General features: G+C 37.5%; 4 protein-coding genes across 5 annotated transcripts in view; 3 read left to right on the top strand and 1 right to left on the bottom strand.

The window, feature by feature from the left end:
- The window catches only part of LOC126366622 (cardioacceleratory peptide receptor-like), a 478,107-nt gene that overhangs the window by 224,584 nt on the left and 226,003 nt on the right, over positions 1-27,520 (top strand). The gene's annotated exons all lie outside the window — the stretch shown is intronic.
- LOC126366626 (uncharacterized) lies at positions 711-6,912 on the top strand. Its single transcript, XM_050009810.1, has 4 exons — positions 711-740; positions 2,691-2,812; positions 4,571-4,694; positions 5,993-6,912. Exons 1-4 carry the CDS (start codon positions 717-719, stop codon positions 6,899-6,901), a joined length of 1,179 nt encoding a protein of 392 aa, XP_049865767.1. The 5' UTR covers positions 711-716; the 3' UTR covers positions 6,902-6,912.
- Positions 12,942-15,402, bottom strand: LOC126366625 (arrestin homolog). The gene is made up of 6 exons (XM_050009809.1): positions 15,059-15,402; positions 14,771-14,977; positions 14,569-14,700; positions 14,134-14,485; positions 13,677-13,871; positions 12,942-13,241 (listed from the first exon to the last, which is right to left on the bottom strand). The coding sequence occupies exons 1-6, from the start codon at positions 15,245-15,247 to the stop codon at positions 13,093-13,095; spliced, it is 1,224 nt and encodes a 407-aa protein (XP_049865766.1). The 5' UTR covers positions 15,248-15,402; the 3' UTR covers positions 12,942-13,092.
- On the top strand, positions 15,616-26,297 carry LOC126366641 (peroxisomal targeting signal 2 receptor). Its single transcript, XM_050009835.1, has 8 exons — positions 15,616-15,788; positions 18,078-18,291; positions 20,442-20,624; positions 21,784-21,966; positions 22,478-22,595; positions 23,501-23,585; positions 24,450-24,613; positions 25,938-26,297. The coding sequence occupies exons 2-7, from the start codon at positions 18,091-18,093 to the stop codon at positions 24,607-24,609; spliced, it is 930 nt and encodes a 309-aa protein (XP_049865792.1). The 5' UTR covers positions 15,616-15,788; positions 18,078-18,090; the 3' UTR covers positions 24,610-24,613; positions 25,938-26,297.

The raw sequence follows: 27,520 nt of genomic DNA, 5'->3' as shown, positions 1-27,520 counted from the left end.
CTTCGAATCGATTTCGAAAAACTAAATAGGTACGTTTTCCATCTTAGTTTTTCAAGGTGAAGTTCCTTCAAAACGCATTTGACCACATTTTTTATCACACTAACATACTTCACGGCGAATAAAACGAAAAAATAATGTTCCGATGGAAATGACAGAGATAGTAAATCGGTAAACTTATACAGAATATAAAAAATATAGACATAGTCTACTTATCGTGAAAACGGGATATCGCTAGGGAGATGATGATGAGACATACTTAACATAAAGTAATCAATTAAATATTTCATAAAAATATTACTTACTGGCATAAATGGAAAGTAAAATATTCTTAAATGCCATTTTTATTGAAAAAGACAAATATATTTCTTTTTATATTCTAAATGGCTAGTTACATATTGTAAAAACAGAATTAACTTCTCGAAATTAAATATTTTTTTCTGCTTGACTAAAGAGTATTGAAAGACTATTGTATTATAATTTTATTAATTTATTTTAATAGGTCTATGTGAAGAATAATGTTAGGATGACGAATTCTTCAATACTTTTTGTACATTTCTATTCTTTAAGTCATTTTCTTATTTAGATTCTAAGTAGTTTTTATCTTATCAGAAGTAAACTCCAATAGGTTGGGGACCACTGCCTGTCTCTGATTGTCGCCGAATGGTATAAATGAAAAATGCGGTCACCATTCTCTTACAGCCATTGTTAACCTCAAGATGTCACAACGTCTCCCAAGCACGGTACTTTATCAAAACAATAACAAATATTTGTTGTAATTCAGGTTTATTTAAATAAAATTTCTTATTATAATTCTTATAAAATTGTTTGAGGTTTACGCGATTATTATCACCCATTTATTTATTTGTACCGGAACCCGGTATTATGTGTTTTAATTATTCTTATAAAATTACCGTTTGGAAATTGTGAAAAACTGTGTCAGTGATCAAAGTGATTTTTGGGATATTTCGTGTGAATTTTATTTGTGCATTATTTATTGGTGTAGTACTATCATTATGGAATTAATCTGTTTTGCATATAAGTGTACCTTCTTATTTTAATGCATGTGCTATGCATAAATACTGGTGAAGTAAGGGTGTAAGTCAGGGGTGGTCAACTTTAAGAAAAAAATATTTATACATCCGTGATAGCTCTGTTCTGAGAAAGCGTGATTTACATCTTAGAGGCTCTAAACCACTGAATTCGACTTTATGATTTTGAATTCGTGTTTGAATACATAATTGATATCACTTGCTTTCAAGAATTTGTTCCCGGTTACATGGGAGTTGCGGTATATTATTAGATATATACACCTCTACCTACCCCTTCAGGGATACGGGCGTGATGCTATGTCTTTGTCCACAGTATTACATAGTCCACACAGTCCACAATTTATTTTGTTAAGTTGTTTTAAACTGTAGACAGCCAGAAAAATAATTTATATTTCTGCTTAAATTGGTAAACAAATTTATTAAACATTATTATTATTATTATTTATTAAACAAAAAATAGTTAAGTGAATTTTCAATATATAAATGAAGTAGGTAGTACTTATCATGAATACCTACCGGTCTACATTGAGAGGCATCTTTCTGTGTTTGCAAAAAACAGCTACACTTTGCAATCAAAGAAAGTTCTGCGGTTTCAATCACGAAATAGCAAGTAACAGATTGAAAGCGAGCGCGAATGAAAGTGTTTGACTGGATAAACATATTTTTCTCTTTAAGTATCCAAATAGGTGCTTAATATTGCTAGAAACTATATAAAACTCGGACAAAACGCATTGATGATAATACCGTACGAAAACGCCTAGTTCCTAGTTGGTATAGATTTAAGAGACGAAGAAATTCCACTTACTTAACTATCCTGACACACCACTTTCGCTTCCAGTGCACTGTACAGTCATGAGCAATATCATGTACCCACTTCAGAACCTTGTCGCACTATCATATTTGACATTTAATGAGACTTACGGTTTAATTTGTCAAAAAAGTTATTGTGAGATGGTTTCAATGTATATACAGTATACACATTAGTACTATGACCGTACATACTGAAGAAATAAAAGAAATATAAATACAAAGTCTATATGAGGCGAGGAGGGCATTACCTATGTTTTTATACCTCTCCCAAAGAGTCGATAAATTACTCTACTTGTCATCATCATCCAGCCCTTATCCCATAGGTGTGGTCGGCACAATATGTATTCCTCTTCCATTCATTTCTATCAGTCGTCATCTCAGTACTCACACCATTGACATATGCTTGTTTACAAAATCCATCAACATCTTGGGTCGTCTCCTACCCCTATCCATCCACATTCATACTCATAACATTCCTCGTTATACGCCTTTCATTCCTCCTCATCACATGCCCATACCATGCTAACCTGTTGCTCCTCAATTTCTCAGTGAACATCGCTACTTTCAGACTTCCTCTTGTGTATTCATTCCTAATCTTGTCCATTCTGGTCACACCACACATCCATCTTAACATTCGCATCTCTTCACACATGTACTCTTCTTTCATCCGTCTCCTTTGTCGCCCAGCATTCAGAAACATTTTTTTTTTTTGACGTGGCTTATTGTAGATTTGCCGCAGATGGCATTAACTACTTGGCCGGAATTCGGAAACAAACCTACAGCACGACAGATCTTATGAAAAGACTCTACTTTTATCTGTACCTATTTCAGAAATGGCTGTGGTGCCTGCTAGTGCTCTCTGCAGGCCCGGCGTGGAGCCCTGCAGGCTCCGTCGCCGTCAAGGCACCTCCCAACACCCCCGCCACGGTCGAAGCTCAGGCTAAATTCTTCCAGTGAGTATCTGATGACCATAAGTTGATAACAAACCCCATAGACTAAAGATGCATGCAAAATGATCAGATTTATTACGCCACTATTAAGTTTCCATTTCGTCTTACTCTGGCGTTTTGTGAGGCCAGTGACTGACCGCACCAAATCTGGTGTCAAGGTCATTGAGCCGCCATAGCCCCTGACATGACTCGTGTAACGACTACATACTTACATCAGTAAGTAATAACCGGGACCAACGGCTTAACGTGCCTTTCGAAGCATGGATCATCTTACTTTTTTGGACAGTCAGGTGATCAGCCTGTAATGTTCTAACCAAACCAAGGATCACAAAAAAACAAAAAAGATTTTTGTGATTTGTCCCCACTCGGGATTCGAACCCGGGACTTCCTGATCATGACACGCTCAACCACTGGACCACGGACGCCGTTATTACTATAATTAGGTAGTCAAATTTCTTTGCGGCCTGAGCAATATTCAGCAATGAGCAAATTTTGCCGGCTGTTGTGCCTTTCTGCATATTTGTGTTATTACACGTTCTTTACGCCTAATAAAGTATTTGAATTGTATTGTATACAAGTCCGAGTAAAAGTGCAAACACAAATACTGTATTTAAGTACTTAACCAACTTAATAATAATATTTAAAATACTATATTGCTTACAATTAACTTGTTAATGTAATTGTTAGTTGTACAAAGTTACAAAATTGCGGGGACAATTGAACTTACAAAATCTTTAAGCGAAAATAATACTGCAATAGGTAATTATTTTCTTAATAATATTCCTGTACGGTACAACAGCCCAATGTTATGTTATGAAAATCGTTTACAAATAACAGAGTTTAGTAATATTTTTTGTGACTAACTGGAAGGAATTGTTATTTATAGATAATAGTTGACAAAGAGAGTTGACGTCTTTGTACAGTCATGAGCAATATAATGTACCCACTTTAGGACTCTGTCGCACTAACATATTTGACATTTAGTGAGACTTACAGTTCAATTTGTCAAAAAAGTTAATGTGACATGGTACCAAAGTGTATACGTATTAATGCTCGTGACCGTAAAGTTGGTACCATTATAAGTAAATATACTTAATTAAAATTATTTATTTGCTTATAAAACATTACACGTGGGTTCGTGTAGTGATTTTAACAGGCATGATAAGTATTTCTTTATGGTTCCTACATTAGGAACGTTTCCGGCAGTAAAAAGGCGCGAAAGTTACGTAAAAAAAAGTTTTATTGTCTTGCCAATTTCAAAAAGAACAACCAGTGTCCTTACTATTAAAGAGTCTTTACAACGGGAAAATTCCCGGGCACAGCACATCACTGGTTTCGGATCCTTCCTATTCCATTAAGATAATAAACTTACTAAGGCTTCTTTATAATTTGTCAAAATAATGAATTAGTATATTTGGTAAACTGAAACTTGTTGTTGGCAGAAGGAACTAAGGATCAAAGGTTGTTGAAACTTGAAACCTTTATGATGTGATAAGAAGCGTGGGGTTATGTATGTATGAGTTGTGTATATTCTTATTAGACACAGCAGCTACCTATAACAGTTTCTAAAAGCTACTTCAGCGCTATCTTCGTGCTTCAAAAACAGCTCCCAGCTTCAAAAACATGTCTTCATCGACGGAATCTTGTCTATGTAAAACTACTGACTTGACTCATGGCAACGCAGTCCCATTAGAAACTTAGAAAGCCACACTTCACAATAATACTTATTACTTGTACAAAAGTCGCTAATTCGTCTTATAGGGATTTTTTCTCAGTGCAGCTAAGTCCGTACAAGATAGAGTTTGGCCATGTTTGCGAGGACCCCAACACCTGGGAGCAACGTTACGAGAAGAAAGACTTCAAAAACCACCGGGACATGGGCAAAGTAACTCCTATTATCTCTTCTCTAACTTCTACTATCTCTTTCGCGACTCTTCTCTTCTGCCTGGTGTAAAGGTTGTTTGTGCGTCAGCAACACAATCATGCTTGGGTTTTGTCATTTTCGTTTCTTTACGCATTCATTATCTCGCCTGATTCATGTTTTTTCATTGTTCTTCTTTCGTATTTGTGGATGTACAATCTACATAATGTACACCTCTCTCTCACTCTATCTCTCTCTCTGCTATCTTATCATTTGCTTTGGTGTTCATAAACGCATCGCCTCATCAGAACATCTTATAGTTATGCTTACTTATTTTTTTGTTATTTAGGTACCTAGACCTATTTAAGTATATTTCATGCTTCTTGTTACTCTATAAGCACTAACTTTTCTTTCTTATAGGATTTCTATATTTTACTTACTCTCTTGTAACAAGTCAAAATTATCATGAACGCTAAACATTCCAACTGTTTTTGTGTTTTCATACTTAACAAATTACTTATTATCATTTTCATTTTTTATCTACGTTGTTTGTGGAATTCTCTTTTCAAATGTACCATTCCACTGTTCTAAAGTACCTAATAATACTTACTTAAATATTGAATACTGAAGCTTTTGAAGATACCTAATTATTTATTTGTAATGGTACGTTTGACAAGAGACGCTCCTTTTATTTGACATCTTTCTCACATTATCATGCTCTACTTAAATTCTTAAGACATTTAACACTTCTGCCTTCTTTATCTTTCTTCTAAACTGCTTTATCTTTCTTTCCTTCTTTCGCTTCGCATATAAAGGTACAGGCATCTTCCAACACATGAAGACTACACTCAGGGGCACCGTCAAGGCAGCGAACACCACTTCACAGAGAGACACGAACGCGCCAAACCTTCTGAAGGACTATTCTCTGCTAAAGTATGCTTCTGCTTTTATTATAAAGGTTGCATGTTAAAGAAACTAGATAAATTTTTTAAAGGATTTTGGTAAACATGAGAACTTCTTCTCACTTAGGTCTTTTACATGCATCCTTCCTTTCCTATATTTTATCTATCGTATTTATATCTATGTTTCCAAAGTCACATGATCATTATAACTGTCTAACCAACTCTTGTGTACCAAGCCACTATTTAACAATTTCTGAACACTAACATTACTTAACCATTATCATAACTTCTAAGGCAGAAAACGCCGCTTTAAGATTCACGTTTTCAACTAAAACTATATAACACTCTTAAGTTCCTAAAACTAAAGATTGAGACTTCATTTTGAACTTTCAAATTGACTAATGTTTGTTTTTTGAATAGGTGCGATGGGGTGACAAGCAAGGAGGGTACGGCGAACATTACTGGGACTTGAATCATGCTGGACACGCGGGTGACCATGGCAACGACGATTACAGCAACGACGGTGACAATGGCGCTTATAGGGTCCACGATGATGAAAGTAATGACCCTTACGACGAACCCAGCGAACACTCTCCAAACTTTAGCGACAATTATGACCCTGAAAGAGCATCTTCTTACGAAGAAACTAACAGAGCTAAGCGAGCTCAACCTAAACTTAAAGAGAAGAAAGATGATGGTAGAGAAGGAAAACTGAGAATTAAAGTCCAAGAAGAATCTGAAGAAGATAGCGAAGAAGAAGAGGAGGAGGAAGAGGCTACTACTTCAGCACCGAGGCTGAGAAAGAAGCAGAAACGGCATAAGCCAAGAGAGAAGAACTACGAAGAGGAACCTCAAGACACAAAGCCTCCAGCTGAAACGAACCAGTTTGAATCCAGACGCCAATCAGAACCGACTCAATTCAGTGCGTATGAGCAAGAGCCAAAAGCTGCGAAAACCAATCAGTACGAACCTAGAAAACAACCTGAACAGACTCAGTACACCTATGATCAGCAGGAGTCAAAAGCAGCAGCCAAAGCCAATCAATACGAACCGAGAAGACAACCAGTGCAACCCCAATATGGTTCTTATGACCAGCAAGAATCAAAGCCAGTAGCTAAACCCAATCAGTTCGAGCCCAGACGTCAACCTGAACAGACGCATTACGTTCCTTATGAGGCAGGAGCAGGAGTCAGACAATATCATGCTCCAGAAGCAGTCGCCGCTGCATCAGCACCAAGACTCTTTCTAGAACCTTCCACGGGACACGTCGTAGACAGAGCCACTGGACAAGCCTACATTTTGCAACCAATCGTGGCTAACTTCAATTAGGTGTTACATACTAGATTAGACCTTAGATAATAATATTTAATTTATTTTAAAATTAAAATGTTATGTTATTTAATTTGTGTTTTTTTTTTCAATGACTTTCACTTTTACAGTTGTTACTTGGTCATTGACAAATTAATTTTCAATTTCACTTTCTCGTATTGTTTCAAGAACAATGCGATAGAGTATAACAGCTACTGATTAATGAATAGACATTGAATTTCGTTACGGAACTAGCGTACAAAACAAAGTAAAAACTTTTACTTTTTTATTGGAAGTCTAGATTCTAAAGTTTCAATGTAGAAACTAGATTAATGCAAGATCTAATAATTAGGAAAATCCGTGCCAACATTTTATTGCACATTTCTGAATTCGTCATGGAATTCGTAAGTTTAAAATCCATTAAAAATATCTTATAGGTAAAGTATCCTCCATGATTGAGTCTACATAGTAAATAGCTGTTTGTATAAAAGTGACTTGACTCTACGTGGTTCAAGTCATATTATTATGTAGGTTCTAAGTTTAAAAATACGTTATAAATTGTACAATAATCTCACTTTCTTCTTTGAATTCCAAGTTTATTGTTACATCACTATGCAAAATAAGGGTCATCAGAATGCCCGTTCCCATGAATTCTGCCCAAACAGGTTTTACACAAAAGGTCCGGAAGACATTGTTTTTATTGTTTCTAATAACTGTCAGTCGCCACTACCGTTGCATGCTGGTAGGTTATCTTATAACGACATCTAGTTTTGTCGAACTACAGGAGTAAAATAGTATTTTATGCAACAGTTGTATAAGAAGGGTCAAAAAATGCGAGTGGCGTGAGTTGCGATGTGAGCCTTGGCGAACATCGCAATAAGAGACGCCACGAGCATTTTTTGACCTAGTTATACAACGTTGCATACAATACTTTTTCTACGACGACGTAATTTTAAATGAAACAAAAATTATACAAAGAAAAATTTTATTTATAAAAATGAAGATGTAAATTTTGAATGGTATTGTGTGATATGGTAATATTGGGTACATTGGTAGGTTTTACTGCAGTGTTGATATCCAATTTATTTTCCAACGCGCGGAAAAATGGCGGCAAATGTATACTTTTTTTTTTATAGTATATCTATGGCACCAAACAAAGTAAAGGTGCCAGTTTCCAGGTCAAAAAAAAAACAACAACAATGCTTTTTTGGCGACATTATAGTACAGTTACACTTTGTAAACAATGCTTTTATAGGCCATAGAGCGTACACTTTTTCAAAGAGTTTAATTATGTATGTACTTATATTAGACTTTTTGGTTATTTAAATGCCAGATTAAAGTAGAGGAGTAGAAAAAGATTTTAAGAAAATTTTGAAATGGGAAGTTTCAAAGTAATGAGAATAATAATGTAATTATAATATCAAAAAGTGATGCATTTTGAACATAGACATTTCATACTACTTTAAAAAAATATACACAGATCCTTATAACAATTAATTTTAAAAGTGAATTGCACTTTTTACAAATGGTAGGCAACTCAAGCTAAATAATCAGAAAAATAAAAAGAATAAATATTTTTTTAATCGATTTTATGTCATCCGCACTTAGTTTTTCGTCAAAATCAGCCAGTAGATACCTATGTTGTACTTAATTTAAATAATCTCTTTATTGAGAATATTTTAAACAAAATAAAATCTCTTTGCTAAAGTAATCAAGACAGTAAAGCGAGACAGGTTGAATTTTACGGCTATGGACCATAATAATATAAAGGGTTGTTCTAACCCCACCGCTTAATGTTCTAAAGAGATGCAAATATAGGCACGCGCCTAAGATGAAAAAATAACAGGGAGAATAAAAAACCCTTTTTTTAAAGTTTTATTTTGAGGGATGCTGTTTGTGTAAAATTTTATGTTTCGTCACCTTTTTATTGGGAATAAGTAAGTAGGTACCCATAAAAGAAGTAGGTAAGTACTAATACAATGTAAAGTAAGTAAGTAGTTTTAAGTTCTTGTGATAAAAATCTTGTGTATAACGCAATGGATTATACCTATATCTATAATGTTGCAAGTGTGAGGGTAAATAGGTAATATACCTATTTATTTATTATATAACTTGTAGAGTTGGTATCGTAATTTTGATACATTACCTATTGTTACAGAACCTATTGTAGCTCTTAGATCTGTAAGTAGGTTAAAGTATTTCGAATGAATACCTTCCTAGAGAATTTGGAATTATCTATTTTATAGAAATGAAATTTTATGAATAAATTACAAATAGACCTAAAATAACAAAAAGGATATATATAACCTTATAGGTACCCTATTAGGCAGGTACTGTAGAACAGTATAAATACTATTTTATTAAGTAGTAAAATTAAATAACTTTCGTAATAAAAAAAAACAAACGAACTTCTTAACTCTGTTAGGTACTTACCTAACCCACCCTCAAAATGTCTAAAAATAAATATAAGTAAGTATATTTACTTGTTGCAGATTTGTCGCAAATGGCTTAAACTACTTGGCTGAAAATAATAATTTTGATTTATTACTTACCTTTAGTGGTAATTAATAATAATCCCGACTCTACCAAACGGAAAATCTTCGCGAACTGCCCCCGAGCACGCAAAATATTCTCAAGACCCACACCTACTTATAATAGACACAACCCTGACTGGTTTGACCAGTTCCGTGTGGGAACATTGCCCAATGTCCCTTATAGGGTGTTTGGGTTTGTTAATGTCACCTGTTGAGGGGTTAAGGGTGAGTAGTCGTTTGAAGTTTAGAAGGGACACTTCCTTATGCGACATACGGGTGGGAAGAAAGTAAGAAAGTTGTGGCGAGTTTTACATAAATTATATTTTTATATGTTATTAACGTAAGGTATTTAAATTATATTTTATATTTTTTGTTTTGTAAATATACATTTCGCTTACCTATTTCTTCGAAAAAAAAAACATATCGTCGTCGCCATGTAGTGCAAACCAAGTAAGCGCCTTTCTGAAAAATTACATTCTGATGTACCTACCTAATTTTCTTTAACTACACCTCGATTTCTTTCAATTACTTTCAATGTAGGTAAAAATAAAAAAATAGAAAAATACTTTATGAAATGGTCAACCTATAATAAAACTACAAAAACCTTAAACTTTAACTTTTCTATACACATAAAATCTTCAAAAATTTATACAATCCGCATCGACAGTGTATCACAAAACTTGCACCGCATGCAAATAAAGGGTCAACCGCACTGTCCTTTCCCACATGAGGAAGCGGTCAAACAGGTTTGTGGACGCACCCTTACTTGCAGGACAAAAGGCAAGGACAGCGGTATCTTCAGCCTTTGTCCAAAACTTGTCTGGGCAGTTATAGACCATGAGAAAATTTTGCAAGCGGAAGTATTAACTATTAGCGATTTTTTTTTGTATATACTTATTGGCAGTTATTGTGAGTTACTTATGAGTGTTGTGTTGTTAGTTATGTTAGGTTGGTTTGGACACGTAGAGCGAATGAAGCATAATAGAATTGCGAAAGCGGTATAAGCGAAAGTTGATGGTAGGGCTGGCAGAGGAAGACCTAGAAGGACTTATATTGACCAAATTGGATGTCCTTAGAAAAGGTTTAGTACGATCTACTCTGAATCGGCGTGCGTGTATGAAGCGATTGATGAATGTGGAGGAAGCAAGAGAAGTGTGTCAGGATCGAAGCAAATGGAATTCTACAGTCTCTGCTTACCCCGGTGGGAAATAGGCGTGAGTTTATATATGTATGTATTGGCAGTTATAGTGTCCCATGTTGCTGGTCTTATTACCAGGTAAAGCTCTATTTCATCTCATTATATTTTTCCATGAAATGACTACTACCTTAATTTAATAATAATTTTGTCCGTAAATACCTACAACCTACATAATAGTACCTACGATTAATAGACATGGTCTAGTACTTACTACGACTAAGGTAAGTATTCCGAAGAATTTAGGTCGCTCCCCTTGTCCTTCTGTGTAGGTAAGTGAGAACCAATGTCAACGGCATACCTCCAAGGATTATCAGTGACTCTGAAGAAACATAGGGCTGGCGACATCTGGTGCGCAATTAACTTATTCTTCAATGGAGAGTTAACGAAGATCGACCATTGCTCATTGATGTTTAGTCACAATTGGCTTTAGTCAATTTCTAACCTTGACCGCCGGTTTCCGGTCAGGTCAATTTATGTTTTTTTCTTACTGGACCTGGGTCTGAGTGTTTTTCGAGAACATGTAGTAGATACCATACATACATAACTCACGCCTATTTTCCACCGAAGTAAGCAGAGACTATGGAATTGCATTTGCTTCCATCCTGAATTCCTGACACACTTCTCTTGCTACCTCCACATTGTTTGTAGAGCATACCATATTATTATTATATAGGTATTCACTCTATTACCTATCAACCTCCGATCGAAGTGAAGGCAAGGCAGATTTATATTCAGTAGTGCCTATAAGCTTATTAATATCACCAAAAATATCGCAATTCGAATTGAATACTTACTCAAGTAGGTATGAAAAATACGACAAAATCATAAAGCCCTTACAGATGTCCATTTTGCATAGACAATGACCTGCTTAGAAAAGATATTTGCACTTGCACAACTCTTTAGAAATCGATATGCGCCAGTGAAAAACTGCTAATTAACTTTTTATTAATCACTTTTTGTTCATCGAACAAAAAATGTTTTTTCTTTTAATATTATGTAATGTTTAGGTAGGCAATCTAGGCAAGACAGTTGTTATGTGCCACTTACCTAAATTGAGTTGGGTAATATCCCACCCTGTTACACTTACTATTTGTTTAAAAGTAATACCGACATATCCTCACTCGAATGGGTTTCCCACGAAATGTCGAATAGCCAACAGCAATGACCTAGAATCCATTCAAACTTTATAGTGTTCGAGCGAACTTTATTTGACCAAGATATTTAGCAACAAAAAGTTACAATCGGGTTTCTATAAGTGGTTTCCTTCACGGTGCTTTTAAGTTTTCTATACGTTTATACATTCTTCTTTGCTCACACTCACAACCTTTTTCAAGTTTTACATTACTAAAAACAAAAATAAAATGGCGCGCATGCATCTTTTTTAAATTACGTATTTTCTTTATTTTTAAGAATATACATCCAAGTCAGACATAATGGTGCTAATTCCTGTAAATACCATCTAATTTTATTTTAAGTTATATCTGTCCTTTTCTTATCCGCCGAAAAGGAAAGGGACGGGTAATCGACAAGCATAAAATTTATGGAACACACGTCAATTTTAAGCACAAATCTAAACCAACCGTCTAAAAATTTTACGTCAGTCAATAACCCGACACATTAATTTACTCATTCTTCCTAAAATTAAGAGCTGTGAATCATCCGTCCCTTTCCTTTTCGACGGATACGAAAATGACGGATATAACCTAAAATAAAATTAGGTGGTGTCTGCAGGAATCGGGGCCAGTGTGTTCATGGAAGTACGCATTTCTTATTCGTATTTTGTATAATCGAGAAGTGTGCATTCTGAACGAAAAAAATATAGGGCGGGGTATCAACCCTTTCAAAACTTAATCGAGAACACAATGCCGTATGCAAATAGGGACATGACTTATGCAGCGTCTTTAGTGCAATGTCAGTGTTGCACAGGTCGTTCTTGAAGATACGTCTGGTGATTAGAAATTATTATAGCGGAAATACTTATCGTATAAACAGTTGTAGTGAATGAAAGGCAAAAGGTTCCTGGTGATATTTATTTAATATTAAAATAAAATTTAAGGTAAGTGAGTAATTAAATAATTAGTTTATGATTATAATTTGGATAGAGTTAGTGTTTAAATATTTTTAGTCAAACTTTAAAATATACATTCAATACACTGAGCATATTATAGAAGTACAGTTAATTTAAATATGTCATTTAAAATATTTTAAACTTATTTATAATTAAATAAAATTTAAGTTTTAATGTTGATGTGTCTTTACACTGTAATAAATGAATATATTTCATAAATTGTAAACATAATGAAAAAGTCAAAGTAAATGTATATGTACTCAGGTAAAAATCAAGTAAGTAATTTAAAAACGGGAGAGAGGACAAAATGAAATTGGTCTCTAGTTTCGTGGTGCCTACTCTTACTTCATTGCGAATTTTTTGTGATTTTTGTTAGAATTTTTCACTTTTTTTGTATTTGTTTTATGTGATTTTATTCCGGCTCATTCATCCTGAGGCGGGCGAAGTCCTCAAACACGATATTATCTTCCTCCTCATTAGTGTAGAGAGAATTCTCGTAGCGGTGTCTCTCAATCGACTGCATCTTCTTCATAGCATTGAAGCGCTGACGCTCAACTGTTCCTGTGAACCCAAACACCCGAGCTTAAATGTGCAACCTGTAAAGATATTCCTCGCAAATTTGATTGGCATATTATTTTGCCACAATCAAATGGCAGGCGAACTCCAAAGTAACAAACTATCACAGTGAGGTCAATGATCGGGTTTTAATCAATTGTAAAAAAACTTTCTTTCAAGTGACTTGTGATTGTTCAAATCCACGAGGATTGCCTTTTGAATAGGTACTCTGAGTGCGACACTTTTGCAATAGAATAAACAACAAGGACAATTTAATTAGCTCGGCTTATCAATTCAGTTTGTTTTTTGTATATAGGTAATAGTAATGGTTCCTAGGTTAATGAGCTATATTTAGCCATGTAATCTCCCTTGTCTAAGATTAATTTTATTGTCATAGTTCGCGTTCGTTCGTTAAAAAATCAACTATATATGATACAGTACCTTCGGCTGGGTGCAACAGTTTGAATGGCACATCAGTCACAAGTTCTCCGCCAAGAGTTCCGCAGTTCAACTTGACTCGCACGGAGTACGACACGACGATACCAATGGCATCAGCCGGGCATTTCCCTTCAGCCACCATGGTGGAGCTGGCGAGATTCACGTCATCTTCTTTCAGGTGGCCGTCGAGAGCCACGCCTGTTGAAAAACATTTAGCAATCATTTCGTTGTGAAGATTGCTCTAAAATTGTTCTATTATTTCATTATAAAAAAGGAACGCAATATGACACGGAATTGATTTGTATTTTAATGTATGAGCAATGGGAGTTTTAAATATTTCAGTAAAGTTTCAGATAGTGGTAATTAACGTAGATCTTAGTGTTATTACAACAATCATTATTATACAGGATATTTTAGTTAATTCTGTTATGTACCCGAATTATAAATAACTGTTACCAACCGCGAATATCCTTGTTGCTGCGAGCCAATGGGACCAAGTAGAAGGTCTTGGACAGACTGGCCCCAGGTGTAATAGGGCATCCTTCACGGCTCTCCAGAGAGGCAACATGACGGCTGAACTGGGAGTTAATCATGGTAATCTCCACGTGTTGCACTACCATAGCACGGATGCTGCGCACAGATTTGCGTGAGTTGTTAGACACTATAATATTGGCAGCAAGCTTCTCGCCGTGGTAATAGATCTCCCGGTCCAGTGTCACCTCAAGGTTGATCTTTCCATTGCTGAAAGTGAAGCCCTTGCTGACCAGTGAGCTTGGAAGACGACGTCCACGGGAAGTGGGAGCATGTTGAAGCTATGTAGGATAGCAAAAAAAAAACATTAATCAGTACGAAGTCTAATAAGTGAATCTGTTGTTCAGTAAAGTTGTCAACTTACTTTCTTGATGGCAAGAGTAACAGAGCTTCTCTTATGGCTCTTTTGATCCTCATTTTCAGCAACATAAGTCCTCACGCAGTATTCAACGCCCATTGGCTTTCCCTGGTCTTCCTCAGCGGGTTGCAGAGTCACCTGTTAAGCACTTTGTTAGTAAATTGTGGTCTGTGCACATAAAATATTTTGAATAAATGTGTAATTTTACCGAGCTGGGCGCCATCTCAGGGAAGTTGAAGGTGAAGGGATATGCATGGGGCCCCAGCTTCTTCAGCAGCTTCTCCTGCACAGGGGTCAACTCCATCTTCGAGTTGATCAAAGGCACAACCTGTTCCTGGCCGATAACCATTTCCTTAGAGAACTTCACTCCCATAACCTCATCTTCCTCCCGACCATAGCGGTAGGTCGTAACCAGCTGGATAATAAATTATTGTATTAAACCATTGAACATGGTACACACAGCACTTAACTTCACAATAACACTGCACTTTTATACCTGACTATAAACTTTCCTCCCTTTCAGGTACTCGGTATCAACAACCACCACTCCATCGACCGGATCGCAATAATCTATATGATCAATGAAGTCGCGCTTGCCCAGGTAAACCGTGATTTTTCCATTTGGAGTAGTTTTCTTGAAGACCTTCACCGCCACCACAAAAGCTAGAGACAGGCAATCAAGCATTTTGCTTGAATTTGGAATTTGAATAATAGGAAAATTGGGAAGCACAAGGAATTAATATTTCTTGCGAGGAACGTGAAATGTGAAAGTTTTGAAGCGTTCACCAGAAATGTCGACTGGCAGGAAGTACTGCATATATATAGGGTATCATGTGAGGTTTCTTGAATAGAATAACATACTAATAGGATTTACATCGTAGGCGTACAAACAGGATTAAAATCGCATGACGATGACGCATCGATTGCATGCTCGCATTCAGTCGATATGACGGCACATCACTAATCTAAAATAACATCGAGCGATTTTGCGATGCGTTTCCGAACGTCGTTATTTTGACGTTTTGATTTGTTTGACATTTTGACTTTGACAGTTTCTAAAGAAAGGGGTCGTGAAGGTTTTGTACAATAATCCGGATTATTTCATGTTTATTGATTTATATTTTGTGAATATGAATTGCACTAGTTAGAATCCTATAAGGTTTACATTTTACTGGCAAAAAGTATAGCATTGTACTGGATTTACTAAGAAATGTAAACGAGTTAAGGTTCGTATATTGTAATAAGTACCTATTTTATTTATGAAAGTCTAAAATTATTAACACAGTACTAGGTAATAATGTAACTAATTAATAAAGTATGCAGAACATCGCGTATCACAAAAGAAACTTTTCAAGTATTATCGCTTTTTGAATACTTATTTATTTTTCATAGTTTTAAGAACTTTTTCCTATAATTTGATTAAGTTTAGTAATCAATGCATTCTCATTATAATATGCGTACTCTTTATATATTTGATGTGTGTGCAAAACTTTAAAGTTTTAACCTATAGTCTGTTATATTTTTTTTTTTCAATAAAAATTATGCTTTCCTCCAAAGAATAAATTGAAATAATACTCCAAAATAATCATAATGAGATCTTCTATAGATATAAATTGCAGTGGTTGTATACTTTATAGATATTTAAGTTATAGAATGTTACTTAGAATTGTTCATTCTGGTTAGAAAATATAGAATGAATTAGAATGCTTTTCTTCTCAAACTTCTGAATTGCCTTTCTAGATAACAGTCTGAATAGCATGTCTATTACGATGAAATAGTTATGTGGTCAATTACTAGATTCAGATCTAATCCTAACTAATCTAGCCAATAAGATATCTGATGGGCAAAGGCCTTGATAGATATTCATCATAATTGTCTATATTAGGATGACAATGCTATAAGTAATGTTGTAACTTATGTTGTGACATTTGGCTGTGCTCATTTCATTAGGGATTATGTTGTAGCCACCAACTGTTTCAAGGCTTCATTAAGCAAAGCCCCTTTTATTTTGTGATACTTGCACACAAGCAACAAACACAGACATGGCATGGCACAGGCATGGGTTTTATTCAAAATAGATGCTTAACATACTATTAAGAAAAGCTTTTTAATTCATACTTCCATTAATGTAGAACATTCATGTTTGGTAAAGTTAATCACATCACTAATTTAATAGCCATGCTCTTGTCAGTGTAGCATTCTCCTAACTCTCCATGCTGCTTTTTTAGGGTAAAATAGGGCAGTGGTTTCCCTCTTGCCTTCCGCCCTGCAGTACTCTAAAGTTAATAAGAATAAAATTTATTCAAACATCATAGGGTCTATTTTGTTTACAGCAATGACTTAAAAACTATGTTAGTGTTAAAGATGAGAGAGAATTAATAAAAACTAACAAACTTTGTGCTCCATACCCTTTCCGGTTGATGGAGGGGAGGCCATGCTCAGTTGTGGACATATATGTATAGGCTGTTTATTATTTGGGAGATCAACAGCATTCAAAATTTATGTAAGCTTTACATTCTATATTGAGGATTGATTTTTGGTACCACATATTAGAATTTATATAATTTTACTTATTTAGAACATAGCCCCCAATCAACTAGACCAGGACCTAATCAGTATTGCTTATTTTATTTCCATTGTTAGTGGTCTTCTTCTTCTTATCGTGTGCGTTGTGAGGGGGAATACCAGCCTCATCAACCCTGGTGTCATTGTTAGTGGTAGTACCCCAGAAAGTGTCGCTAGATTGTGTGAAGAAGGATATGTGTGTAAAAGATGTGAGTACTGAGGTGACGACTGGTATTAATGAATGGATGTGGAATACAAGTTGTGCCAATCCCACTTAGGGTAGGATAAGGGCACGAGGATGATGATGAGTGGAACTCATTTGCTCCAACCCTACATCCCACAGAAGGAGATAAAATAATTAGAAGAGAATTATAAATCAAATCAAATCAAAACAAATAAACAGGGCTAGTATAGTATATATAGGGCTGGTAGTTATTTCTGTCAGAGAATTAGTCTGGCGATTCAGAGGGGTAATGCTGGTAGCTTGTTGGGCACCTTGCCTCGATGTGACGCTTTGGAGGAGGTGTTTTATTTATAAGATGTGTTTGTTTTGTTTTTAATTGTTTGAATAAATGGATGTACTTATACAAACAAATAAATAAATATACTTTATTGCACAGAACTAAATTTAAACAATCAGACATAACACATGAATACAGTAAGTACAATTTGGGCGGACTTATTACTCTAGAGCAATTCCATCCAGGCAACCACTAAAAGGACACCAATAACTACATACATAAACATATACACACATATATACAATCATGAGCAATATTATGTACCCACTTTAGAACCCTGTCGCACTATCATTTGACATTTAATGAGACTTACGGTTTTTAAAAAAGTTAATGTGACAGAATTTCAAACTGTATACATATTAGTACTCGTGTGTGTATATATATGGTTTTATACTTAAATTTTTATAGAAATATTTCCAAATTTTGCAGCTACACCCTCGCCATGCCAACATTCCTCACGCCGGGCCGGCACGGGTACAGCGTGCGGTTCTCCCGCACGCGAGCCGACGCCCTGGCCGTGGCCACGAGTCAGTACTACGGGCTGGCAGGCGGAGGCACCCTGTTCTTCCTCGAGCTTGCTCCAGATGGGACTACCTTGGTTGAGCTACAGAAACTGGAGTGGAGCGATGGACTGTTTGATGTGGTGGGTGATCATTTCTCATTCATAACATTGCACACATCTCATCTTTATCAGCCGTACGACGCCCACTGCTGGGCATAGGCCTCCCCCAAGGATCTCCACGACGATCGGTCTTGCGCTGCCCGCATCCAGTGGCTTCCCGCGACCTTCACCAGATCGTCGGTCCACCTTGCAGCGGGCCTACCCACTGAGCGTCGTCCGACACGTGGTTGCCATTCGAGAACCTTTCCGCCCCAGCGGCCATCGGTTCTCCTCGCTATGTGTCCTGCCCACTGCCACTTCAGCTTGGTAATTCTCCGAGCTACATCTCATCAGCTATCCATAAACCACGTATCGGAAGTATGTTGCCTTTATAAGTAAGATCCCAAAATAATAAAAATATAAGTTTAAATACCAAAACCCGACTACGTACGGAAAATGACGCTCTAAAAGGTATGAAACAAGAAAATAGGTATATTTCTCTGAAATTCTTCCGAATAGTGATGTTTAGAAGATAGTTATAGTTTTTAGACTTTTATTTTTGTATAATTTATCTTTGACCCACTCAAATATCCTATTCTTTGTTATGGATAGCCATTTACATATTAATATTTCCCCCACGACCCAGAAAAGTCCATACAATGTCTCATTGCTAATCTCCACGGGCAAGGCACATTTACGCAAGCAGTAAAGAAGCCATACTACCAGTTATGTTACGTATAGCACTTGGCGGGCTTACCTAGCACTTTTTATAGACAGTTGACTTAAACACTCAAGTGTTTTGTTCAACTTGATTTTACTGTTGCCTTTTGTTATTGCTCCTGTGTTTAACTGTCTAGCAATGATTATTAACGCCTATCATTTAGTAAATAGAAAATTTGCTTTCATATTTTTACAGGCGCGAAAATAACTTATAGTATCTTTGTTTTCTTTAAGCCTACGGGATTTTCGGGCCGGGATCATTGGGCTATTAAACGTTTTGAGTGCTAAATGTCTTTTGTTTTATATCCCTTATGAGTGCTTATGGACACTCATAAAGAGAAAATTTAAATCAAAAAAATGTTTGACTCGGACGGGTCTTGACGACGGACGAATCATCGTCACACGTGACTATACACCTAATCACCTGCACCACGTTGTCGCTAATTTTCAATAGGTGTTTATGTCGCGGTCGATAAGTAGCTGACTCATCGACCTTTATCTATTGAAATCTTGTTATGTTACTTTCTTGGGTTATCTAATTACCATATTAGGATTTCGAGTTCTAAGTGCTGTTTTGCTACTTCCCTTCACCTTGATTGATAGTTTATCCAGAATTTATATAGAGTCACGCCTGTATCCCCGACGGGGTAGGCAGAGGTGGGTAATATATACACCCACTCGTCGCACACTAATGATTAAGTCTCATTTAAACGCAAATCCTGGAGACTACGTGATATAAATTGTCTATGATTTAAACATGAATTGAAATTCTTCAGTGATTGCCCACTGTCAATGTGACAGTTCTCATATAAAAACAGGAACTTGAGCATGATCTTGAGGGCAGTCTCATCTGAGATTAGTTTATTAATATCACCCTTAGACCCTGAGACGGGATTTGGCGCCGTGGCACTACGACCCAGAATTGAATTAGCAAATAGTAGTACTGCTATCTGATATTCTCATATCCCAATTTGTTTTCAAGTTTTCTCTCTGGGTTTGACCAATCACAGCGTGCGAGAAACGGCCTCCGTGGTCCAGTGGTTGAGCGTTGGGCTCACGATCCGGAGGTCCCGGGTTCGAATCCCGGTGGGGACATATCACAAAAATCACTTTGTGATCCCTAATTTGGTTAGGACATTACGGGCTGATCACCTGATTGTCCAAAAACACCGATCCGTGCCTCGGAAGGCACGTTAAGCCGTTGGTCCCGGTTACTACTTATTGATGTAAGTAAGTAGTCGTTACATGAGCCATGTCAGGGACCTTTGGCGGCTCAATAGTAACCCTGACACCAGGGTTGATTGGTACTCCACTCACAACCTACACGATAGAAGAAGAGCGTGCGAGAGAACGAGAGAGAGGACGCTCTGTCGCTCATTCCCTTGCGGTGTTTCCGTACATCCCCGGTCGCTTTAAAAACATATACTTAGGAGTGACTGACAAATAACCGTGTAACTCTGTGACTGTTGCAGACATGGTCGGGCACGACAGATGGCGCAGCGGCGTGTGGCGCGGGCGACGGCGCTGTTATAGTGTGGCGCGCCGGCTGCGCCGCGCCGCTGCGTGTGCTGCGAGGCCATTGCAGTGAAGTGTGCTCCGTGGACTGGCCGCGCAGGCACCTGCTCAGCGCCAGCTGGGATACTACGGTCAGACTGGTCAGTATGGCGCTTTGCATCTGTGACGTCATAGTACAAGCTGTTATTTCACATTTATTTATTTACATAAGTGCGGATGGACTTTGTTTTTTTTCTTCTTTGAGTTATATCTGCAATCGGCAAACGTCCGTTTGTGTTACTATGAGCAGATGAGCTGAAGAGGAACTTTGCTTTAAGAGAGAGAGAGAGAGAGAGAGAGAGAGAGAAAACGTTTATTCAAACAAACAACACACAAAACAAAAGCATAACATTGAAATAACACTTATAGGCTATAAACATTTACACAAAAGAAAAGAAATAAAATTAATAACAAAAGTGTTGTGTGAGATAGTGCGCATTTATTTGAAAGGGTAAAACGACTCAGCATGTGTTTTATGAGAGACAAATCCACTGATATATTCTCAGCAGGGGACCTTATATTTTGCAACAGTGTCGAAATATCGGGAGTCTCATATTTCCCTGATTTAAACGCGGTAAGAACCCGTTATTATGTATTTTAATTATTTATTTACCAAAATAAGGCAAAATGTTTCGTATGACGCCCATCCAAGATTACCCGTTCTCTTTTGCATAAACGTTATGGTACGAGTATGTGAATTTACATCATTTTCATCATTTTAATTCCATCATTCATTTAATTTTTTAATCGTTTTATTTTAGAGGCGGGCTTTTAAATTATGGTTTAGTTTAAGGTGTTAATTGTACATAATACATAAACTGCCTATATACGTCCCACTGCTGGGCACAGGCCTCCCCTCAATCAACCGGAGGGGGTATGGAGCATACTCCACCACGCTGCTCCAGTACGGGTTGGTGGAGGTGTTTTTACGGCCAATAGCCGGGACCAACGGCTTAACGTGCCCTCCGAAGCACGGAATCATCTTACTTTTTCGGACAATCAGGTGACTCAAGCCCGAAAAGTCCTTACCAAACAAAGGACAGTCTCACACAGTGATTTCGACAATGTCCCCATCGGGAATCGAACCCGGACCTCCAGATCGTGAGCGTAACGCTCTAACCACTAGACCAAGGAGGCTGTTACACACACATAATTTATTTTATTTTGAGTTTTGTTTTAGTTTTATTTAATTTTTTTTGTTTTTTTTTTTGATATGTTTTGTTTATGGTGTAAATAAAGTTTATTTACTTTTAATTCCAGTGGGACCCAGAATCCGAGTCTTGCCTGAACACATTCTCGGGGCATTCGCAGTTGGTATACACAGCGCAGTTTTCCCCGCACTCGACGAGCACGTTCGCGTCAGTGTCGGGTGACGGACATCTAAAGCTGTGGGCCTGCAATGAGCCTCGCCCGGCCGCTGACGTCAAAGCGCACGATGCTGAGGTATGAGTCATCCATCCTCGCTACAGCTCAACTCAAGGTCATAAACCAAAGTCAACTTTTTATCGTGTGGGTGTGAGGTGGAATACCAACCTCATCAACCCTGGTGTGATGGTGATGAGCCTCATGTAACGACTACAGTATCAGTAAGTAGTAAGCGGGACCTTTTTTTTTATTTTGACGTGATATATTGTAGATTCACCGCAGAAGGCATTAACAACTTGGTCGGACGATTGGGGAGCGCTGAAGGCTCTCACCGACTACCCCGGCGGGGTCGGTATCGGGGTTAGTAAGCGGACAATCAGGTCACAAAGTGACTTTTGTGATATGTCCCCACCGGGATTCGAACCCGGGGCCTCCGGATCGTGAGCCCAACGCTCAACCACTGGATCATAAGTCAACTGAAGCGCATCCAAGCTCACTCAAACTTAACCCAAGCTCACTCAAGCTCAACCCAAACTCAACTCTATATTACATAATATTTATTACAAGCAATACAATTTTTTTACTCCAGGTACTATCATGTGACTGGAGCCGTGCCGAATCTCACGCCCTGGCGACTTCGGGGTCAGATGGACTGGTGCGCGGCTGGGACCTGAGGCGACTCACCTCTCCCATGTTTACGCTTAAAGGTATTATAATAAAAAACACCATTTTCCAAGCGTTATTCCGTTTTTTTACAAGGTCCGTTGACCTAACCTGAAGATTGGGGAAGTCAGGTTTTTTACAGAAGCGACTGCCTGCCCAATATAGGTCACATATGTTTTTCCTTCATCGCTGAGCACAAACATGAATTGGAAAACAAATACGAAAATCATTAGTTTAGGCCCGTGTAATAATAATAATGGTCCGGTCCACTAACCCCCAACCCAGTTCCCTTTGTTCCCATAATCTGCAATAGTCCTACACGAACCGGGGATTGTCTTTGAGTGCACTCCCATAGTGCATACAGGGATAATCGCCGGTTGGTGTCACACCACATTTAGATTAAACTGTCTTAAGGGGCCTCTACGTGTTGTCACGCACGCCTTCCAAAAGTCCGGGCCTCCATAGGCCCGAGATATGGAAACGACATACAAATAATAATAACAGAAAATGTCCGTAAATATCCATTAGTAAGATTACAAACTTAGATCTAATATTAGTAAAAGAGACAGCTCAAAAACCTTAAAACCTGACTTTTTTTCTAAGTAAAAACCTTACGATGTATTTATAAATGGCAAGGAAGTAAATAATCGAGTTATAACGGGAGTCGCGCTGGTCGAAGCATAGACACGGAGGAAACGAGCTTCGTGGTTATTGTGATACTTACAATATCATGTAGATGGCGTTATAAAATGGTAACATAAATTCTCAACAGATGGCGTTAGTTGTGTCATTTAGACACACTTGCAGCGAGCATTGCTGTTTATTTCTTTTGTTATTTGTTTAGTAAAATGGTATTTTATTATTTCAGATGGTATATTATGTAATTGACGGAATATGCAAAATTGATAATAAAGATGCTAGTAAATAACATTCAATTTAATCTATGCAGGTTGCGAGTGTGCGGTGCGGCGCGTGCAGTTCTCTCCACTCGCGCCTTCGGTCATAGCGGCGGTTTCTTATGACTTTACTACGAGGTAATTAAAAAAAATAATCTGCCGTAAATTAATTTTTGATTTTGCTGTCGAAAACCTATTGTCTCCATACATCGACATATGTCGCGATTATTTTACCAAGTGCAATGACGAGTGGCGCGTGATTGTCAATTTTTCATTTATTGCTCTGTTCGTTTTCTTTTTTAAATATGTATACACACACAGGCATGCACGCACGCACGCACGCACGCATGCATGCACTCACGTACGCACGCATGAACGCGCGCACGTTCACACACACAATTTGCCGCGCCCTGTACTCAGTTTTCTTCTTCTACGTGTGAATTGTGAGGTGGAGTACTAACCTCATCAACCCTGGTGTCAGGGTTACTATTGAGCCGCCAAAGGCCTCTGACATGGTTCATATAGCGACTACTTACTTACATCAGCAAGTAGTAACCGGGACCAACGGCTTAACGTGCCGAAGCACAGATCATCTTACTTTCGGACAATCAGGTGATCAGACTGTAATGTCCTAACCAAACTAGGGACCATAATGTATTTTTTTTTATACTCAAATTCAAATTCAATTCAAAAATATCTTTATTCAGTAGGTAACATAGTTACACTTTGAATCGTCAATTTTACATAACGAACGTCTTATCCGCCTAAAACTACTGCAGCTTCTCACAACCTGTATAGCCGGGGAAAAGAAGCTGCAAGAAAAACCTCGGCACAGGGCCCTAGACGTTCTTTAAAAAAATAAAAATAAACATAAAATATTGGTATACAATTGAGTAATTTAGCTGCCTAATATCAGTTCTCAGACAGTTTGTACTCAGTTGGTCACCTCATTTTATCTTGTGTATTTCCCGAGTACGAAGTAAATTGGTGTAATGTCCGCAGGATATGGGACCTGAAGCGCGGCTGCGACCCCATCGAGACCATCCGCCACCACTCGGAGTTCACGTACGGCCTCGACTGGAACGCACTGCGGCCGCACCAGCTGGCCGACTGCGGCTGGGACTCGCTCGTGCACGTGTTCACGCCGCGCTCGCTACACTGATACCGTTAGTACACCAGCACGGATACGTACGTCACGAGTACTAATATGTATACACTTTGAAACCATGTCACATTAACTTTTTTTGACAAATCAAACCTTAAGTCTCATTAAATGTCAAATATGATTGTGCGACAAGGTTCTAAAGTGGGTACGTGATATTGCTCATGATTGTACAACTAGTGGCGTGCACCTCATTTAGGCATTAACCCTTAATCAGGCATAGTACGATTTATCGACCACCTAGGTAATTGGAGTTATTTAGTGATCTTTGTCTTTTTTAAAATTCATAAAACCTTTATTTGATTATCAATATTTGTATCTTTCGTATGAAGCTAAACATTTTTTACTAAACAATTCATTTTGGGAAAAATCATTAGTCAAAGAAAGTGGTCATTAATATGCCCTATGCCCGTCTGGCGGTAGTATGATATGGACACTGTTTCCATTGTATAAAAGATGATTTTGAAATTAAAATATAATTGAATTTTAAAGTCTAAAAACAACTTAAAGTCTAAGGGTGGTATTAATAAACTAATCTCAGCTTCGAAACTGCCTTCAAGATCATGTCAATGTGACAGTTCTTATATACAAACAGGGACTTTAGCATGATCTTGAGGGCAGTCTCAGCTATGATTAGTTTATTAATACCATCCTAACTCAAACAATACAGAAAAATACGTTAAGTAAAACATACATTAAAAAGAATAATCGATATACCAAATGTTCATTACTATCACGGATTCAATATCGAAAGTGGATGCAAGTTGCCTTATGATTACTTGTCGCCTACCCACTCTCTCAGAGTATACGGGCGTGTACGTATATTTAATAATTGAGGTACATACATACATACATAAAGTCACGCCCGTAATCCCTAATGGGGTGGTCAGAGCCACAAGTAATCAGAGACAACTTGCAGCCACTGTTGATACGATGTCGTAAGCTGGATATAATAAACCTTATGGTGATAAGGGACCAGCCTATCGCCCATAACATTAGTCCATCATGTTAGAGGACACAATTCCATCTGTAGTTGAAGTATCACTGGTCGAGACGGAATTTCAACTGATTTTTCTAGCGGAACTATTGAACATTTCACCCGAATGATGATTGTCTATGATAGATCATTTATTCAATTTTGTTCAAAACGCAATATTAAACCTTTTGCGTAAAAATAGTACCAGTAATAATTACGTAAAAATAGGTACCAGTCCTATGGGTCAGGATCCTAATCACACACATACGAGAGGAGTAGTCAGGATCCTTATCACACACAGATCAAAGGTTAATTTTCATTTTTTTTTATGTTTATTTTTTTTTTATTCCAGGAGTAACGCCAACGTAATAAGGCTGTGTCAAGTGTATCCTGTGCCAAGCAAGTATTGAGTGCCAAATTATAACTGACTTTCAAGCGATTGCTGCGGAAAGACTATTGAGGTTGGACAAAACAGGGATTATGTAAGACTATAGACGCGGAGTGGTAGATTAACGTACGCTTTTCAATATTATAATATATAGGGTATATATATTTGAAAAATATAATGTTTAAAAAGTTTCAATTCTAAAAGCCATGAATGAAAATTAAAATAGTTCAAGTTTACGCGGTTATTATCATAATTAAAGCACATAATAACGGGTTCTTATCGCGTTTAAATGGGGATATGAGACTCCCGATATTTCGACACTGTTGCAAGTGCAATATCGGGAGTCTCATATCCCCATTTAAACGCGGTAAGAACCCGTTATTATGTGCTTTAATTATTAAAATAGTTACCTATCTATATTTTTACTTTTTTTTGTTCATTAGATCGGTATCCGTAGCGTGCTGTCCGCATATCGCGCAACATCTCTCTAGCATTATCCCGTTTCACAGGATCCGTTTACCTAACCTGAACATTTGACAGGTCCAGTGTTTACAGAAGCGGCTGCCTGTACAGTCATGAGCAATATCATGTATCCACTTAGAACCCTGTCGCACTACCATTTTTGACATTTAATGAGACTTACGGTTTAATTTGTGAAAAAAGTTAATGTGGCATGGTTTTAAAATGTATCCATATTAGTACTCGTGACCGTACGACCTTCCAATCCGAAGCGAAAGACAGCCCAATACAGGTTAGTTTCAAAATGTATACATATTAGTACTCGTGACTGTACGACCTTCCAATCCGAAGCGAAAGACAGCCCAATACAGGTTAGTTTCAAAATGTATACATATTAGTACTCGTGACCGTACGACCTTCCAATCCGAAGCGAAAGACAGCCCAATACAGGTTAGTTTCAAAATGTATACATATTAGTACTCGTGACCGTACGACCTTCCAATCCGAAGCGAAAGACAGCCCAATACAGGTTAGGTCACAAGCATCCAAAACGCATTCCTAGGGAATGTGGGCTTCCTCATGATTCTTTCCCCGCAGAGCTCGTGGTAATTATTAAGATCGTAAATTCCAAACTTGACTTCAAATTTCAAAAACAAAATCGAAACTCACTGGTTTAAGCCCATGCTGAAATCAAACTTACAGTGAGAGTTAAGCATTCTTCGAAGTGGGCTATACTGGAATCCGCATATCGCGTAAGATGCGATAAAGAACCAAATTTATTTGCTACTTGCGATACGCGGAAGGCATGCTACGGGGGTTGGATGGCTAACACAAACCAATTGAAGCTAGATATTTGAATCACTCTGCTCAAAAGTGATCACAAATACGAACTTATAAATTGTACTCGCTTCAAATTGTCATCCTAAAAGAATAAGGATTCAAAACAGACGTCCTGGGGGTGTAAAAAGGCCATATTGAAGAAATTCATCTAAGAAAGCAATATTGCTATTTGACATTTTGTTGACGTTGCGCGTTTACTTGTGTGTGCGCCTATATCAAATGGCAATATTGCTTTTCAGATGAATTGC

The sequence above is a fragment of the Pectinophora gossypiella genome, chromosome 5, assembly GCF_024362695.1.
Source record: "Pectinophora gossypiella chromosome 5, ilPecGoss1.1, whole genome shotgun sequence".
In the NCBI taxonomy this organism is placed as follows: Eukaryota; Metazoa; Arthropoda; class Insecta; order Lepidoptera; family Gelechiidae; genus Pectinophora; species Pectinophora gossypiella.
Note: the sequence above shows the minus strand (reverse complement) of the source record. Positions and strands in the feature narration are given on the sequence as shown.